The sequence below is a fragment of the Strix uralensis genome, chromosome 7 (assembly GCF_047716275.1).
Source record: "Strix uralensis isolate ZFMK-TIS-50842 chromosome 7, bStrUra1, whole genome shotgun sequence".
NCBI classification, from domain to species: Eukaryota; Metazoa; Chordata; class Aves; order Strigiformes; family Strigidae; genus Strix; species Strix uralensis.
The window spans coordinates 37,804,938-37,823,958 of NC_133978.1; the positions used below are offsets into that span (position 1 = coordinate 37,804,938).

General features: G+C 49.2%; 1 protein-coding gene across 1 annotated transcript; it reads left to right on the plus strand.

The window, feature by feature from the left end:
- Positions 1-1,496: 1,496 nt before the first annotated feature.
- LOC141946143 (scavenger receptor cysteine-rich domain-containing protein DMBT1-like) lies at positions 1,497-19,021 on the plus strand. The gene is made up of 27 exons (XM_074875475.1): positions 1,497-1,844; positions 2,109-2,156; positions 2,400-2,711; positions 2,974-3,021; positions 3,265-3,576; positions 3,841-3,888; positions 4,132-4,448; positions 4,915-5,308; positions 5,573-5,624; positions 5,784-6,183; positions 6,647-7,040; positions 7,527-7,912; positions 8,379-8,772; positions 9,037-9,084; positions 9,328-9,639; positions 9,902-9,949; positions 10,193-10,504; positions 10,769-10,816; positions 11,060-11,376; positions 11,843-12,236; positions 12,501-12,548; positions 13,037-13,190; positions 13,400-13,608; positions 15,930-16,099; positions 16,470-16,858; positions 17,935-18,206; positions 18,849-19,021. Exons 1-27 carry the CDS (start codon positions 1,559-1,561, stop codon positions 19,019-19,021), a joined length of 6,285 nt encoding a protein of 2,094 aa, XP_074731576.1. The 5' UTR covers positions 1,497-1,558.

Genomic DNA, 19,021 nt, shown 5'->3' on the forward strand with positions numbered 1-19,021 from the left:
ATTAGGGGAGGATTGAAGGGAACATCAGGGTGTCTTGTTTGTTTTAAATCAAGCTGTACAATTTTAAAGAGTGCACAAACCATTACTTAATGAAAGTTACTCTGGCTTTCCAAAGAGCTTTCCCTACTACAAGAATATATATTTTAATCATGAAGCCCAATGCAGTTTACATGACCCAGACTGGAAGAGAAGGAGGAGTTTGTATGGTGATTGTTGTTTGCTGTTCGTTTTACCTTAAAGTCTGATATCTGTGTCAATGTCTCGAGTCACTTTTTGAATGTGTGGGAATTACCAAGTATTTTCTGTGTGCTACTCAAAATGAAAAAGGCTTGAGAAATCCACAACCGTTCAAAAATGCTGTTTTCAGCCATGAACTATGGCTAAGCATGTTAATACTTCATTTTTATGTGAAAATCATGAATACATTTTTCCTATTAGGTACGAAATAAGTACCTTATGCAAGTTTTCTTTATTACTGTTTTACATGTTTTTCACTACACATTTAAATTTACAGAAAAAACCCCACAACTGCAGATAAATAACATGTGTTCAACAACTAAAATACTGTGGGTATTTCAAACTAGAATCACAGATTTAATGAAATACCACAAATATTCTACATTACTCTCACCTAGTCAAATTTTTCTGTAAACTTTGACTATTTCTTTTTATTATGATGACAAGTCTCTGCAATTCTTGGTTTACTTAACTTCCAGCACCTTCTGTCCATTATTGCCAGCAAATACACTCTAAGAATTACCCCAGATAATTCATATATTAGTCAAAAGTCCAAACTATTCAATTTAGTCTGACAGAACATTGATCCAAACCTGCATATATGAAAAATCAGTTTCCTAGATGACAGATTTGCCCTCAGTTGTCTCTGCTTATAGTATTTTATGTCTACCAAGCCCTGTGGAATATGTCTCCTCAGAAACAGGTTCCTCACCACTGTTTTGTATTTAATTTGTAAAAGAGTTGCCTCCAGTGATTCTCTTTAATGTCTCTGGGCAATCAAGAAATGGGCACCTGTATGCCTGAAGAAAAAATATTTTCAACACAAGTTCTAAGGTAGTGGTTTGCATTGCTCCCACCAAGAAGGCTCACCCAGATGAGACACCCAGGCTCTCCATCACCTCTGTGTCAGGGTGGCAGCAACATCTGCAGTGCTGTGAGAAAACCTGGCCATGCTCCTTCATCCACACAGGCCTCACTCGCTTCTTTCTCTTCCTCCCCTACAGATGCCACAACCACGACCCCAGACACCTTCACAACATCCGCTCCTCCAGGTGGGTTGCAATTTTTCATGGTTTTTCTGAAGTCTATTTCTGGCAATGCCAGTTAGTGGCTCCCTGGGTGGATTTGTTGGTCTTGCTGCAAGAGCAGGGCCAGTGAAACGCCCAGTTTAATTAAGCTGAGGGTGGCAGGCCTGTTGCTCTGAAACTCACAGAGCGTGTCCAAAGCACCAGCGAGAGAAGATGCCTGCGTGCTGCAGGGTTTTCCCACTGTTTCCCTGTCTCCTTCTTTCCCAGGTGCCTACCTGCGCCTGGTGAACGGCATGAACCGTTGCGAGGGGCGCGTAGAGATTTACCACTATGGGGGCCAGGGCACCGTCTGTGATGACAGCTGGGACCTGAAGGATGCCGAGGTCGTGTGCAGGCAGCTGGGATGCGGCTCTGCTGTTTCTGCACCAACAAGTGCCCGCTTTGGGCAAGGCACTGGCAGTATCTACCTGGACGATGTGCAGTGCACAGGGAGTGAGTCCTCCCTCTTCCAGTGCCGCCACCGAGGATGGGGTGTCCACAACTGTGGCCACCAGGAAGATGCTGGTGTTGTATGTTCAGGTACCGTTGTTTTGTCTTCCTAAATGCTTGGAGACATGCTAAAAATTGGACCCTGTTGGCCGCAGCTTGGTAGCCATTGGAGACGTGTTGATAGACTGTGGTTTGCATTGCTGCCATCATGGGGGACCACCCTGCCGAGACGCCCAGGCTCTCCATCACCTCTGTGTCAGGGTGGCAGCAACATCCACAGTGGTGTGAGAAAACCTGGCCATGCTCCTTCATCCACACAGGCCTCACTCGCTCCTTTCTCTTCCTCCCCTACAGATGCCACAAGCACGACCCCAGACACCGTCACAACGTCCGCTCCTCCAGGTGGGTCGCAATTTTTCATGATTCTTTCAGTCATTCCTTTTTCTGGTGCCTGTCTGTGACTACCTGGGTGGGGTTCAGTCTTCTTCCTGGAGAGCAGGGCCAGTGAAACGCCCAGTTTAATTAAGCTGAGGGTGGCAGGCCTGTTGCTCTGAAACTCACAGAGCGTGTCCAAAGCACCAGCGAGAGAAGATGCCTGCGTGCTGCAGGGTTTTCCCACTGTTTCCCTGTCTCCTTCTTTCCCAGGTGCCTACCTGCGCCTGGTGAACGGCATGAACCGTTGCGAGGGGCGCGTAGAGATTTACCACTATGGGGGCCAGGGCACCGTCTGTGATGACAGCTGGGACCTGAAGGATGCCGAGGTTGTGTGCAGGCAGCTGGGATGCGGCTCTGCTGTTTCTGCACCAACAAGTGCCCGCTTTGGGCAAGGCACTGGCAGTATCTACCTGGACGATGTGCAGTGCACAGGGAGTGAGTCCTCCCTCTTCCAGTGCCGCCACCGAGGATGGGGTGTCCACAACTGTGGCCACCAGGAAGATGCTGGTGTTGTATGTTCAGGTACCGTTGTTTTGTCTTCCTAAATGCTTGGAGACATGCCAAAAATTGGACCCTGTTGGCCGCAGCTTGGTAGGCATTGGAGACGTGTTGATAGACTGTGGTTTGCATTGCTGCCATCATGGGGGACCACCCTGCTGAGACACCCAGGCTATCCATTGTGTTTCAGGGTGGCACCAAAATCTGAAGTTGCATTTTAAAAAATCTGGCCATGCTCCTTTATGCACACAGGCCTCACTTGTTCCTTTCTCTTCCTCCTCTACAGATGCCACAACCACGACCCCAGACACCTTCACAACATCCGCTCCTCCAGGTGGGTTGCAATTTTTCATGGTTTTTCTGAAGTCTATTTCTGGCAATGCCAGTTAGTGGCTCCCTGGGTGGATTTGTTGGTCTTGCTGCAAGAGCAGGGCCAGTGAAACGCCCAGTTTAATTAAGCTGAAGGTGGCAGGCCTGTTGCTCTGAACCTCGCAGAGCGTGTCCAATGCACCAGTGAGAGAAGATGTCTGCATGCTGCAGGGTTTTCCCACTGTTTCCCTGTCTCCTTCTTTCCCAGGTGCCTACCTGCGCCTGGTGAACGGCATGAACCGTTGCGAGGGGCGCGTAGAGATTTACCACTATGGGGGCCAGGGCACCGTCTGTGATGACAGCTGGGACCTGAAGGATGCCGAGGTCGTGTGCAGGCAGCTGGGATGCGGCTCTGCTGTTTCTGCACCAACAAGTGCCCGCTTTGGGCAAGGCACTGGCAGTATCTACCTGGACGATGTGCAGTGCACAGGGAGTGAGTCCTCCCTCTTCCAGTGCCGCCACCGAGGATGGGGTGTCCACAACTGTGGCCACCAGGAAGATGCTGGTGTTGTATGTTCAGGTACCGTTGTTTTGTCTTCCTAAATACTTGGAGACATGCTAAAAATTGGACCCTGTTGGCCGCAGCTTGGTAGCCGTTGGAGACGTGTTGATAGACTGTGGTTTGCATTGCTGCCATCATGGGGGACCACCCTGCCGAGACGCCCAGGCTCTCCATCACCTCTGTGTCAGGGTGGCAGCAACATCCACAGTGGTGTGAGAAAACCTGGCCATGCTCCTTCATCCACACAGGCCTCACTCGCTCCTTTCTCTTCCTCCCCTACAGATGCCACAAGCACGACCCCAGACACCGTCACAACGTCCGCTCCTCCAGGTGGGTCGCAATTTTTCATGATTCTTTCAGTCATTCCTTTTTCTGGTGCCTGTCTGTGACTACCTGGGTGGGGTTCAGTCTTCTTCCTGGAGAGCAGGGCCAGTGAAACGCCCAGTTTAATTAAGCTGAAGGTGGCAGGCCTGTTGCTCTGAAACTCACAGAGCGTGTCCAAAGCACCAGCGAGAGAAGATGCCTGCGTGCTGCAGGGTTTTCCCACTGTTTCCCTGTCTCCTTCTTTCCCAGGTGCCTACCTGCGCCTGGTGAACGGCATGAACCGTTGCGAGGGGCGCGTAGAGATTTACCACTATGGGGGCCAGGGCACCGTCTGTGATGACAGCTGGGACCTGAAGGATGCCGAGGTTGTGTGCAGGCAGCTGGGATGCGGCTCTGCTGTTTCTGCACCAACAAGTGCCCGCTTTGGGCAAGGCACTGGCAGTATCTACCTGGACGATGTGCAGTGCACAGGGAGTGAGTCCTCCCTCTTCCAGTGCCGCCACCGAGGATGGGGTGTCCACGACTGTGGCCACCAGGAAGATGCTGGTGTTGTATGTTCAGGTACCGTTGTTTTGTCTTCCTAAATGCTTGGAGACATGCCAAAAATTGGACCCTGTTGGCCGCAGCTTGGTAGGCATTGGAGACGTGTTGATAGACTGTGGTTTGCATTGCTGCCATCATGGGGGACCACCCTGCTGAGACGCCCAGGCTATCCATTGTGTTTCAGGGTGGCACCAAAATCTGAAGTTGCATTTTAAAAAATCTGGCCATGCTCCTTTATGCACACAGGCCTCACTTGTTCCTTTCTCTTCCTCCTCTACAGATGCCACAACCACGACCCCAGACACCTTCACAACATCCGCTCCTCCAGGTGGGTTGCAATTTTTCATGGTTTTTCTGAAGTCTATTTCTGGCAATGCCAGTTAGTGGCTCCCTGGGTGGATTTGTTGGTCTTGCTGCAAGAGCAGGGCCAGTGAAACGCCCAGTTTAATTAAGCTGAAGGTGGCAGGCCTGTTGCTCTGAAGCTCGCAGAGCGTGTCCAATGCACCAGTGAGAGAAGATGTCTGCGTGCTGCAGGGTTTTCCCACTGTTTCCCTGTCTCCTTCTTTCCCAGGTGCCTACCTGCGCCTGGTGAACGGCATGAACCGTTGCGAGGGGCGCGTAGAGATTTACCACTATGGGGGCCAGGGCACCGTCTGTGATGACAGCTGGGACCTGAAGGATGCCGAGGTCGTGTGCAGGCAGCTGGGATGCGGCTCTGCTGTTTCTGCACCAACAAGTGCCCGCTTTGGGCAAGGCACTGGCAGTATCTACCTGGACGATGTGCAGTGCACAGGGAGTGAGTCCTCCCTCTTCCAGTGCCGCCACCGAGGATGGGGTGTCCACAACTGTGGCCACCAGGAAGATGCTGGTGTTGTATGTTCAGGTACCGTTGTTTTGTCTTCCTAAATGCTTGGAGACATGCTAAAAATTGGACCCTGTTGGCCGCAGCTTGGTAGCCGTTGGAGACGTGTTGATAGACTGTGGTTTGCATTGCTGCCATCATGGGGGACCACCCTGCCGAGACGCCCAGGCTCTCCATCACCTCTGTGTCAGGGTGGCAGCAACATCCACAGTGGTGTGAGAAAACCTGGCCATGCTCCTTCATCCACACAGGCCTCACTCGCTCCTTTCTCTTCCTCCCCTACAGATGCCACAAGCACGACCCCAGACACCGTCACAACGTCCGCTCCTCCAGGTGGGTCGCAATTTTTCATGATTCTTTCAGTCATTCCTTTTTCTGGTGCCTGTCTGTGACTACCTGGGTGGGGTTCAGTCTTCTTCCTGGAGAGCAGGGCCAGTGAAACGCCCAGTTTAATTAAGCTGAGGGTGGCAGGCCTGTTGCTCTGAAACTCACAGAGCGTGTCCAAAGCACCAGCGAGAGAAGATGCCTGCGTGCTGCAGGGTTTTCCCACTGTTTCCCTGTCTCCTTCTTTCCCAGGTGCCTACCTGCGCCTGGTGAACGGCATGAACCGTTGCGAGGGGCGCGTAGAGATTTACCACTATGGGGGCCAGGGCACCGTCTGTGATGACAGCTGGGACCTGAAGGATGCCGAGGTCGTGTGCAGGCAGCTGGGATGCGGCTCTGCTGTTTCTGCACCAACAAGTGCCCGCTTTGGGCAAGGCACTGGCAGTATCTACCTGGACGATGTGCAGTGCACAGGGAGTGAGTCCTCCCTCTTCCAGTGCCGCCACCGAGGATGGGGTGTCCACAACTGTGGCCACCAGGAAGATGCTGGTGTTGTATGTTCAGGTACCGTTGTTTTGTCTTCCTAAATGCTTGGAGACATGCCAAAAATTGGACCCTGTTGGCCGCAGCTTGGTAGGCATTGGAGACGTGTTGATAGACTGTGGTTTGCATTGCTGCCATCATGGGGGACCACCCTGCTGAGACGCCCAGGCTATCCATTGTGTTTCAGGGTGGCACCAAAATCTGAAGTTGCATTTTAAAAAATCTGGCCATGCTCCTTTATGCACACAGGCCTCACTTGTTCCTTTCTCTTCCTCCTCTACAGATGCCACAACCACGACCCCAGACACCTTCACAACATCCGCTCCTCCAGGTGGGTTGCAATTTTTCATGGTTTTTCTGAAGTCTATTTCTGGCAATGCCAGTTAGTGGCTCCCTGGGTGGATTTGTTGGTCTTGCTGCAAGAGCAGGGCCAGTGAAACGCCCAGTTTAATTAAGCTGAGGGTGGCAGGCCTGTTGCTCTGAAACTCACAGAGCGTGTCCAAAGCACCAGCGAGAGAAGATGCCTGCGTGCTGCAGGGTTTTCCCACTGTTTCCCTGTCTCCTTCTTTCCCAGGTGCCTACCTGCGCCTGGTGAACGGCATGAACCGTTGCGAGGGGCGCGTAGAGATTTACCACTATGGGGGCCAGGGCACCGTCTGTGATGACAGCTGGGACCTGAAGGATGCCGAGGTCGTGTGCAGGCAGCTGGGATGCGGCTCTGCTGTTTCTGCACCAACAAGTGCCCGCTTTGGGCAAGGCACTGGCAGTATCTACCTGGACGATGTGCAGTGCACAGGGAGTGAGTCCTCCCTCTTCCAGTGCCGCCACCGAGGATGGGGTGTCCACAACTGTGGCCACCAGGAAGATGCTGGTGTTGTATGTTCAGGTACCGTTGTTTTGTCTTCCTAAATGCTTGGAGACATGCTAAAAATTGGACCCTGTTGGCCGCAGCTTGGTAGCCATTGGAGACGTGTTGATAGACTGTGGTTTGCATTGCTGCCATCATGGGGGACCACCCTGCCGAGACGCCCAGGCTCTCCATCACCTCTGTGTCAGGGTGGCAGCAACATCCACAGTGGTGTGAGAAAACCTGGCCATGCTCCTTCATCCACACAGGCCTCACTCGCTCCTTTCTCTTCCTCCCCTACAGATGCCACAAGCACGACCCCAGACACCGTCACAACGTCCGCTCCTCCAGGTGGGTCGCAATTTTTCATGATTCTTTCAGTCATTCCTTTTTCTGGTGCCTGTCTGTGACTACCTGGGTGGGGTTCAGTCTTCTTCCTGGAGAGCAGGGCCAGTGAAACGCCCAGTTTAATTAAGCTGAGGGTGGCAGGCCTGTTGCTCTGAAACTCACAGAGCGTGTCCAAAGCACCAGCGAGAGAAGATGCCTGCGTGCTGCAGGGTTTTCCCACTGTTTCCCTGTCTCCTTCTTTCCCAGGTGCCTACCTGCGCCTGGTGAACGGCATGAACCGTTGCGAGGGGCGCGTAGAGATTTACCACTATGGGGGCCAGGGCACCGTCTGTGATGACAGCTGGGACCTGAAGGATGCCGAGGTCGTGTGCAGGCAGCTGGGATGCGGCTCTGCTGTTTCTGCACCAACAAGTGCCCGCTTTGGGCAAGGCACTGGCAGTATCTACCTGGACGATGTGCAGTGCACAGGGAGTGAGTCCTCCCTCTTCCAGTGCCGCCACCGAGGATGGGGTGTCCACGACTGTGGCCACCAGGAAGATGCTGGTGTTGTATGTTCAGGTACCGTTGTTTTGTCTTCCTAAATGCTTGGAGACATGCCAAAAATTGGACCCTGTTGGCCGCAGCTTGGTAGGCATTGGAGACGTGTTGATAGACTGTGGTTTGCATTGCTGCCATCATGGGGGACCACCCTGCTGAGACGCCCAGGCTATCCATTGTGTTTCAGGGTGGCACCAAAATCTGAAGTTGCATTTTAAAAAATCTGGCCATGCTCCTTTATGCACACAGGCCTCACTTGTTCCTTTCTCTTCCTCCTCTACAGATGCCACAACCACGACCCCAGACACCTTCACAACATCCGCTCCTCCAGGTGGGTTGCAATTTTTCATGGTTTTTCTGAAGTCTATTTCTGGCAATGCCAGTTAGTGGCTCCCTGGGTGGATTTGTTGGTCTTGCTGCAAGAGCAGGGCCAGTGAAACGCCCAGTTTAATTAAGCTGAAGGTGGCAGGCCTGTTGCTCTGAACCTCGCAGAGCGTGTCCAATGCACCAGTGAGAGAAGATGTCTGCGTGCTGCAGGGTTTTCCCACTGTTTCCCTGTCTCCTTCTTTCCCAGGTGCCTACCTGCGCCTGGTGAACGGCATGAACCGTTGCGAGGGGCGCGTAGAGATTTACCACTATGGGGGCCAGGGCACCGTCTGTGATGACAGCTGGGACCTGAAGGATGCCGAGGTCGTGTGCAGGCAGCTGGGATGCGGCTCTGCTGTTTCTGCACCAACAAGTGCCCGCTTTGGGCAAGGCACTGGCAGTATCTACCTGGACGATGTGCAGTGCACAGGGAGTGAGTCCTCCCTCTTCCAGTGCCGCCACCGAGGATGGGGTGTCCACAACTGTGGCCACCAGGAAGATGCTGGTGTTGTATGTTCAGGTACCGTTGTTTTGTCTTCCTAAATGCTTGGAGACATGCTAAAAATTGGACCCTGTTGGCCGCAGCTTGGTAGCCGTTGGAGACGTGTTGATAGACTGTGGTTTGCATTGCTGCCATCATGGGGGACCACCCTGCCGAGACGCCCAGGCTCTCCATCACCTCTGTGTCAGGGTGGCAGCAACATCCACAGTGGTGTGAGAAAACCTGGCCATGCTCCTTCATCCACACAGGCCTCACTCGCTCCTTTCTCTTCCTCCCCTACAGATGCCACAAGCACGACCCCAGACACCGTCACAACGTCCGCTCCTCCAGGTGGGTCGCAATTTTTCATGATTCTTTCAGTCATTCCTTTTTCTGGTGCCTGTCTGTGACTACCTGGGTGGGGTTCAGTCTTCTTCCTGGAGAGCAGGGCCAGTGAAACGCCCAGTTTAATTAAGCTGAGGGTGGCAGGCCTGTTGCTCTGAAACTCACAGAGCGTGTCCAAAGCACCAGCGAGAGAAGATGCCTGCGTGCTGCAGGGTTTTCCCACTGTTTCCCTGTCTCCTTCTTTCCCAGGTGCCTACCTGCGCCTGGTGAACGGCATGAACCGTTGCGAGGGGCGCGTAGAGATTTACCACTATGGGGGCCAGGGCACCGTCTGTGATGACAGCTGGGACCTGAAGGATGCCGAGGTCGTGTGCAGGCAGCTGGGATGCGGCTCTGCTGTTTCTGCACCAACAAGTGCCCGCTTTGGGCAAGGCACTGGCAGTATCTACCTGGACGATGTGCAGTGCACAGGGAGTGAGTCCTCCCTCTTCCAGTGCCGCCACCGAGGATGGGGTGTCCACAACTGTGGCCACCAGGAAGATGCTGGTGTTGTATGTTCAGGTACCGTTGTTTTGTCTTCCTAAATGCTTGGAGACATGCCAAAAATTGGACCCTGTTGGCCGCAGCTTGGTAGGCATTGGAGACGTGTTGATAGACTGTGGTTTGCATTGCTGCCATCATGGGGGACCACCCTGCTGAGACGCCCAGGCTATCCATTGTGTTTCAGGGTGGCACCAAAATCTGAAGTTGCATTTTAAAAAATCTGGCCATGCTCCTTTATGCACACAGGCCTCACTTGTTCCTTTCTCTTCCTCCTCTACAGATGCCACAACCACGACCCCAGACACCTTCACAACATCCGCTCCTCCAGGTGGGTTGCAATTTTTCATGGTTTTTCTGAAGTCTATTTCTGGCAATGCCAGTTAGTGGCTCCCTGGGTGGATTTGTTGGTCTTGCTGCAAGAGCAGGGCCAGTGAAACGCCCAGTTTAATTAAGCTGAAGGTGGCAGGCCTGTTGCTCTGAACCTCGCAGAGCGTGTCCAATGCACCAGTGAGAGAAGATGTCTGCGTGCTGCAGGGTTTTCCCACTGTTTCCCTGTCTCCTTCTTTCCCAGGTGCCTACCTGCGCCTGGTGAACGGCATGAACCGTTGCGAGGGGCGCGTAGAGATTTACCACTATGGGGGCCAGGGCACCGTCTGTGATGACAGCTGGGACCTGAAGGATGCCGAGGTCGTGTGCAGGCAGCTGGGATGCGGCTCTGCTGTTTCTGCACCAACAAGTGCCCGCTTTGGGCAAGGCACTGGCAGTATCTACCTGGACGATGTGCAGTGCACAGGGAGTGAGTCCTCCCTCTTCCAGTGCCGCCACCGAGGATGGGGTGTCCACAACTGTGGCCACCAGGAAGATGCTGGTGTTGTATGTTCAGGTACCGTTGTTTTGTCTTCCTAAATGCTTGGAGACATGCTAAAAATTGGACCCTGTTGGCCGCAGCTTGGTAGCCATTGGAGACGTGTTGATAGACTGTGGTTTGCATTGCTGCCATCATGGGGGACCACCCTGCCGAGACGCCCAGGCTCTCCATCACCTCTGTGTCAGGGTGGCAGCAACATCCACAGTGGTGTGAGAAAACCTGGCCATGCTCCTTCATCCACACAGGCCTCACTCGCTCCTTTCTCTTCCTCCCCTACAGATGCCACAAGCACGACCCCAGACACCGTCACAACGTCCGCTCCTCCAGGTGGGTCGCAATTTTTCATGATTCTTTCAGTCATTCCTTTTTCTGGTGCCTGTCTGTGACTACCTGGGTGGGGTTCAGTCTTCTTCCTGGAGAGCAGGGCCAGTGAAACGCCCAGTTTAATTAAGCTGAGGGTGGCAGGCCTGTTGCTCTGAAACTCACAGAGCGTGTCCAAAGCACCAGCGAGAGAAGATGCCTGCGTGCTGCAGGGTTTTCCCACTGTTTCCCTGTCTCCTTCTTTCCCAGGTGCCTACCTGCGCCTGGTGAACGGCATGAACCGTTGCGAGGGGCGCGTAGAGATTTACCACTATGGGGGCCAGGGCACCGTCTGTGATGACAGCTGGGACCTGAAGGATGCCGAGGTCGTGTGCAGGCAGCTGGGATGCGGCTCTGCTGTTTCTGCACCAACAAGTGCCCGCTTTGGGCAAGGCACTGGCAGTATCTACCTGGACGATGTGCAGTGCACAGGGAGTGAGTCCTCCCTCTTCCAGTGCCGCCACCGAGGATGGGGTGTCCACAACTGTGGCCACCAGGAAGATGCTGGTGTTGTATGTTCAGGTACCGTTGTTTTGTCTTCCTAAATGCTTGGAGACATGCCAAAAATTGGACCCTGTTGGCCGCAGCTTGGTAGGCATTGGAGACGTGTTGATAGACTGTGGTTTGCATTGCTGCCATCATGGGGGACCACCCTGCTGAGATGCCCAGGCTATCCATTGTGTTTCAGGGTGGCACCAAAATCTGAAGTTGCATTTTAAAAAATCTGGCCATGCTCCTTTATGCACACAGGCCTCACTTGTTCCTTTCTCTTCCTCCTCTACAGATGCCACAACCACGACCCCAGACACCTTCACAACATCCGCTCCTCCAGGTGGGTTGCAATTTTTCATGGTTTTTCTGAAGTCTATTTCTGGCAATGCCAGTTAGTGGCTCCCTGGGTGGATTTGTTGGTCTTGCTGCAAGAGCAGGGCCAGTGAAACGCCCAGTTTAATTAAGCTGAAGGTGGCAGGCCTGTTGCTCTGAACCTCGCAGAGCGTGTCCAATGCACCAGTGAGAGAAGATGTCTGCGTGCTGCAGGGTTTTCCCACTGTTTCCCTGTCTCCTTCTTTCCCAGGTGCCTACCTGCGCCTGGTGAACGGCATGAACCGTTGCGAGGGGCGCGTAGAGATTTACCACTATGGGGGCCAGGGCACCGTCTGTGATGACAGCTGGGACCTGAAGGATGCCGAGGTCGTGTGCAGGCAGCTGGGATGCGGCTCTGCTGTTTCTGCACCAACAAGTGCCCGCTTTGGGCAAGGCACTGGCAGTATCTACCTGGACGATGTGCAGTGCACAGGGAGTGAGTCCTCCCTCTTCCAGTGCCGCCACCGAGGATGGGGTGTCCACAACTGTGGCCACCAGGAAGATGCTGGTGTTGTATGTTCAGGTACCGTTGTTTTGTCTTCCTAAATGCTTGGAGACATGCTAAAAATTGGACCCTGTTGGCCGCAGCTTGGTAGCCGTTGGAGACGTGTTGATAGACTGTGGTTTGCATTGCTGCCATCATGGGGGACCACCCTGCCGAGACGCCCAGGCTCTCCATCACCTCTGTGTCAGGGTGGCAGCAACATCCACAGTGGTGTGAGAAAACCTGGCCATGCTCCTTCATCCACACAGGCCTCACTCGCTCCTTTCTCTTCCTCCCCTACAGATGCCACAAGCACGACCACTGTTCCAACTGCAGCATCTAGCACTCCAGGTGTGTCTGCTTTTTTCATCTGTTCAATGACTTTCTTTTAGTGTGTATTAGTTAGTAATATCTAGTTTATAATTTTTTCATTTACATATTTTAATATTTTTTTTTAATTTATTATTGGTACTAATTTTTTAAATCCTACATACTGGTCCTTTATGTCATTGAGTTCTATTGCTGGTGTTGGACTTTGGACCGTGTTGTTGTGTCGGAAGTCTTCTTTTCTTTCTTGTCTAGCTTTAAGTTATTTGGGCCAGCATCTCTTGCTTTCTCTCAGAAATACCTATGCCTTAAGCCTATGAAATGCAAAATTTTAAGGGAGAGTCAGGATCCTCTGAAGAGATCATCACAGTTGTAGCCTGAGTGAGAAGAACAGAACAGTTCAGGTTCTCTTGAGATTTAACCTCTTATTGCAATGGCTTGGAAATATAAAATGTATTTTCCTTTGAATTAAATGAATTACATCTATATCTTATATTCTTTTTTTTTTCCAGCTATAAAATATATTTGTGGTGGCTTACTTTTTAATTCCTCTGGAACACTTCAGAGTCCTTCTTATCCTTTAAATTATCCAGATAATGCAGATTGTTTGTGGCAAATACAAGTAACGAATAATTTCCGCATTATGCTCACATTTGGAAGTATTCAGTAAGTAAACCACGTCCTGCCTGGGCAATAAATGGGTCTCAAATCTCAGCTACAACCACAGTTTTCAAGCACATTTCCCATGCTTATAAGTGAAATATAAATATTACATGGGAATTGTGTGTGTGCAGTATCTTATTTTATTGTTATTCAGAACTTAAAAACAAAGTTTACCAAAAGCATTTTACAATATATTCATGTTTCTCCCTCAGGTTGCAAGGTGGGTGCAACAATGACTATATTGAGATCTATGATGGGCCACCCAAGACTTCTCCTCTGCTTGGAAGAATTTGTTCTAATTCTCATCTCACATACACATCATCCTCAAACTTTATGACTGTCAGATTTCACAGTGACTCCAGATACTCCAATAGAGGATTTCATGCTGAGTATCAGTCCTTCCCAGCAGACCAGAACACCAGTAAGTTTCCATCCTGTTTGCAATGTTTTCTTTGCTCAGAAGCTTTTATACCAGCCAACATGGCTTCACTAAGGGCAAATTGTGCCTGACAAATTTGGTGACCATCTGCTGTGGGGTTACAGCATTGGTGGATAAGGAAAGAGCAACTGACATCATCTACCTGGACTTGTGTAAAGCATTTGACACTGTCCCATGTGACATCCTTGTCTCTAAATTGGAGAGACATGGATTTGAGGGATGGAGCATACGGTGGGTAAGGAATTGGCTGGATGGTTGCACTCAAAGAGACAACTCAACAGCTTGAAGTCCAAGTGGAGAGCAGTGACAAGTGACATTCCTCAGGGGTGGGTGTTGGGATCGGCGCTTGCTGGTGACATGGACAGTGGGATCGAGGCACCCTCAGCAAGTTCATTGACTACGCCAAGCTAGGTGGTGCGGTGACACACTGGAGGGAAGGGATGTGCCATCCAGAAGGACCTGGACAGGCTGGAGAGGTGGGACCTGCAAACATCATGGAGTTCAACAAGGCCAAGGGCAAGGTCCTGCCCATGGGTCGGGGCAATCCCAAGCACAAATCCAGGCTGGGTGAGGAGTGGATTGAGAGCAGCCCCAAGGAGAAGGACTTGGGGGTGTTGGTTGATGAGAAATTCAGCATGACCCAGCAATGCAGCCGAAGGATACAGTTGGCTTTCTGGGCTGCATCAAGAGAAATGTGGCCATCAGGTCGAGGGAGGGGGATTCTCCCCTCCACTCTGCAGGAATAGACCCTTCCCTGTAGTGCTGTGTCCAGCTCTAGGGCCTCCAACATCAGAAGGACACAGACCTGCTGAAGTGGGTCCAGAGGAGGCCACAAAGATGCTCAGGGCACTGGAGCAGCTCCCCTGTGAGGACAGGCTGAGAGAGTTGGGGGTGTTCAGCTGGAGAAGAGAAGGTTCCAGGGAGACCTTAGAGCAGCCTCCCAGTACTTAAAGGGGCTACAGGAAAGGGGGGAGGGACTCTTGATCAGGGGTGCAGGAATAAGATGAGGGGTAATGGTTTTAAACTGAAAAAGGTTAAATGTAGATTAGATCTAAGGCAGAAATTCTTCCCTGTGAGGGTGGTGAGACACTGGCACAGGTTGCCCAGAGAAGCTGTGGCTGCCCCCTCCCTGGAAGGGTTCAAGGCCAGGTTGGACGGGGCTTTGGGCAACCTGGGCTAGTGGAAGGTGTCCCTGCCCATGGCAGCGGGGTGGGACTGGATGGTCTTTAAGGTCCCTTCCAGCCCAAACCATTCTGTGATTCTATCCTGATTTTATTTGCTAAATAAGTGTTTGTTAATGTTGTTGAAGAAATCCCACATAGATGACATTCCTACTTGAATTTCATAACTGGTTATTGACCAATCACTTTCAGACAATAATATTTTTTTAAATTAAAAAAAAATCTTCAAGTATTAAATTAATTGCCTATAGATGTTTTCTACAATGGGCAGTCTAAATTCATATTTTTTCTTATCATATCATTATTCACATATACTTTTTCTACCTTTGTGGACAGGTTTTCACTGAATCATTGGTTAGAAAGGACCTTTGGAGGCTTCCTAGCCTAACTATACAAAGCAGAGGTATAGCAAACACCAGGTCAGGACCATTATGAATTTGTCTTGCTGAGTCTCTAGAAACATTCAAAGGATGAAATCTTCAAAGCCACTTCTCTGAGTGACTGTTCCAGTACTGTCCTGCAGTCCCAGTGGGAAAGTTTATCTAATATGCACTCACAGCCTCCCCAGGCACAAACAGTGTCCATCACATTTGGCTCTTTTGTTTTTGTAACTGCCTTTCAAGAGGCTGTGTGTTGCCAGTAGGTCTCTGTCATCAGATATCTCTCTTTATCAAAGACCAAACTCTCCCTGGGATCATTGCTTTTCATGTTATGGACTCAGTGAACCATCATGGAGATTGGTTTCAGGATCCCCTCCCACCCAATTAATGTTTCTGCAAGCCAGTGTGCACGCTTAGCTCTACACCTTTCACAATAGCTTTTGGATTCTTATTCAGGCAAAACTCCCACTTAGCATTTTTGTGTGAGGAGTGATACAGGTTCAAGGTCTCAGAAAAAGCCTATTGTAAGATATATATTTTTGTTGGGAGAATAACCAAAGGTCAGCTGAATTTTGTCAGAGATTATTTCTTATTCATATCTAAGTCTAAGGTGCAAAAATAACTGGTTTGGCTTATGAATTCTCTTGCCTAAATGGTAGCAGCTATTGCATTTGTTGAAGTCGTAACATGCAAGTGTTATCAAGCACCTGAAATCACTAATAATTCATATTTTCTTCCGTAGCCCTTGTGTGCTTGCCAACCCACATGCGTGCAGTTTTAGACAGAAGCTATCTCCAGTCACAGGGCTACTCGGTGTGGAAAATCAGCTTGTCTGACTCTTGTAGACCAACAATTACCTCAACCGAGGTTATATTCGACGTTCCATACAATGGCTGTGGTACACGTAGACAGGTTGGTGTCAACATATTTTGAAGAGCCCTCCAGATCTGGGCATGGGAATTTAACAGACATTTAGAAAATTGTCATGAATCGCAAAGGGTGTTGTAGCCCACAGGTATTCAAAACACAGAAAAGAGACATGTATTTCTGGAGGCTAAAGTCTGTTAAACATTCTTACTTATCCTTCCCAGGGTTTAGGTAATCCCTGTAACTCTTTCAGAGTGATGTTCAAGAGAACAAAGTATAGGAGAGAGTTAAGCAAATAATCCCATCCAGGATGCTTGGGGTTTTTGAGTATGACATGTTCTTTCTGACTAATACTAGGACCTGACATAACATGTCTACATGTGATAATTTTGTACTCATCTCATGTGTCAAATAGAGCAACAATGAAACGATCACCTACTCCAACGTGATAAAAGTGCCTGCTTCTGGTTACATCATCAAGAGGCAAAAGGACCTTCATCTACATATCAACTGCAAAATGCTTCAGGACACCTGGGTGCAAGTAATGTACATTGCTGATGACATCACTGATGTCAGCGAAACCCAGTATGGCAGATACGACATGAACTTGACATTCTACAATTCCTCATCTTTCCTGTGGCCAGTGTATGACTTTCCATACTACGTGGACCTGAATCAAAATTTGTTCCTTCAGGCTTCTCTTCACAGCTCTGACCCAAATCTGGTGGTGTTTGTGGACACATGCGTGGCATCACCTGATCCTACCAATTTTAGAACACTGACCTATGAATTGATCAGAAGTGGGTAAGAACTTTCTAAAGAATTACTTTAAAAGTATCTGTATGCATAGTTCTGAAAGCTTAATTTATGAAAGAGGTGATTTAGGGCCAGCATATGTTGGTTGCAATTCTCAATACAAATATATTTCTATGAAAAACCTTCTGGTAAAGCCTGAATAAAAGATAATATGACAGAGAAATGCCATTCAGAAGTTGCAGTCAAGCACTGAGATTTTATTCAAGAAGGCAGTGTAGAATCTAAGGTCTGCATTTCTTTCTGAAATAAATGCATGAAATATAGGGATGTCAATGGCTCTACCTTTCAGTGCATCAGAATTAGAGTTTTGCATCATCACAACTAGAGTACAAAACAGTCTGTTCAAAAAGAAGAGAAAATCCTTAGCCCTTTGTTGCTATTCTAGCAACCTAAAACATTTTGCTTAATTTGATACAAAATGTGCATTTTGGTTTGAAATGGAAAAGTTGTGGACTCTTGTAAAGAATACAAAAACGACAAGGAGCTAGGAGCATAAAAGTGCAACTCTCAGTGTCCCATTTTGTTCCAGGAATGAAAGACATACTAGTTTATTTCCCTTCTGTGCTCTGTGGCATCTGAATTTCTCTGCCTCCTGGGAGGGTGTTCACATCAGTAACCTTAGCAGTGTAGTAATCTACTGCTAAGCTGGAGTTCCAACTCCCTGCCATGGGCAGGGACACCTTCCACTAGCCCAGGTTGCTCCAAGACCCGTCCAACCTGGCCTTGAATATGAACACTTTGGTGTGTACAAAACAGGTCCTCACCTGAAACACAGAAGCCAGCAGAACCACTAGTTATTTTTCAGCTATTCGTGTTTACATGTAATTTATTGAGCTATGAAATTTCTGTGCTGTATACATTATTGTGGTAGAAAACACTGCCACTCTTGCTTATTTTTGTCTCTATTTCTCTTCCTGCTAAAAACACACTTTTAAAAAAATCCTTTTGAGTTCTTTTATAGTTTTACCTTCTGGTTTTATATTTAAACTGGAAACATTGCACAGAGATAGTGTAATAGTGTTTCTATTCACGATAGCTAATCTGTTAATTTTATGTCTTTCCAGGTGTGTTAAGGATCCTACCTACTCTTCTTACTATTCATCAGACAGCAGTGTTGCTCGGTTTGCATTTAATGCTTTTTCGTTTCTTAATCGATACCCGTCAGTTTACCTGCAGTGTGAGCTGGTGGTGTGCAGGTACAATGACTACTCTTCCCGCTGCTATCAAGGCTGTGTGAGTAGGTTCAAGAGGAATGCAGGCTCTTCCCAGCAAAACGTGAATGTTGTTATTGGGCCTGTCCAGCTTTGGGAAGCTTATGCTAAAAACAGGAACACTGGTAAGTTTTAAATAACATAAGACTCGGTATACTACTGTATGTTTGCATGTCAGTTCAGACATGAAATCCAGCTCTGAAATATACTTTTGTTAGTTTAATAACTGCTATAATTCTTATGTGGATTTTTTAAAATTATTTTTTATAAAATTGTTTTATAAGGTTTACAAGCTATGTCCTTTCTATCATAGTTTAGATCCATTATTTGTTCTGCACATGCCAAATGGCAATTGATTCAGTTCTGTGGGAAGAATGATGAGATATAACTCATCTCCCTGCAGGATTTATATTAATTTTTCAAAGCTGTCTGTGCCTGATTGGCATGTCTCTTATATATTAGCAACCAATCTGTAGGTCCCCTTGGAAATGTTGTTACCCAGTGTCCTGTAGCTGCTGTTTCCCCTATCAGAAAACAGCATCTTAGAGTGTAAGCATTACAAACTCTTACTTGCTCTTTAATTTCTTGTCATAATCTTTACTTGTTTGGCATGGCCACAGAATCATTTGTGAAACAATGTGAGATAAAAAAATCTGGTTTCTGATCAGACTGAGATTTTAATTCAAGTTCTCTTTGCTTAATTACCTTTGAGATTATCTAGCTCAGGAAAACATATGTAAGCCTCTCTCTTTCTCATTTATGTACAGAGCTGGAGTCTGACATCCAGGCGAAAGGGGAGTCTCAGAGCTCAGCATCTGCTGCCAGCTCCCACACTCCTCTGGCTGTGACCACCATCGTGCTGGTAGCTGCTGTTCTCACGGTGGGAGGATTTCTTTTGAAGCGTAAACTGCAGGAACCCATCCCGTACCAGATAATGTGA

Excerpts from the sequence above, each read along its gene's own strand:
- LOC141946143 (XM_074875475.1), top strand. The coding sequence starts at position 1,559 with ATGAACCGTTGCGAGGGGCGCGTAGAGATTTACCACTATGGGGGCCAG. Across the intron at positions 9,950-10,192 it reads CACAACATCCGCTCCTCCAG|GTGCCTACCTGCGCCTGGTG; the intron begins GTGGGTTGCAAT and ends CTTCTTTCCCAG. Across the intron at positions 12,237-12,500 it reads TGCTGGTGTTGTATGTTCAG|ATGCCACAAGCACGACCACT; the intron begins GTACCGTTGTTT and ends CCTCCCCTACAG.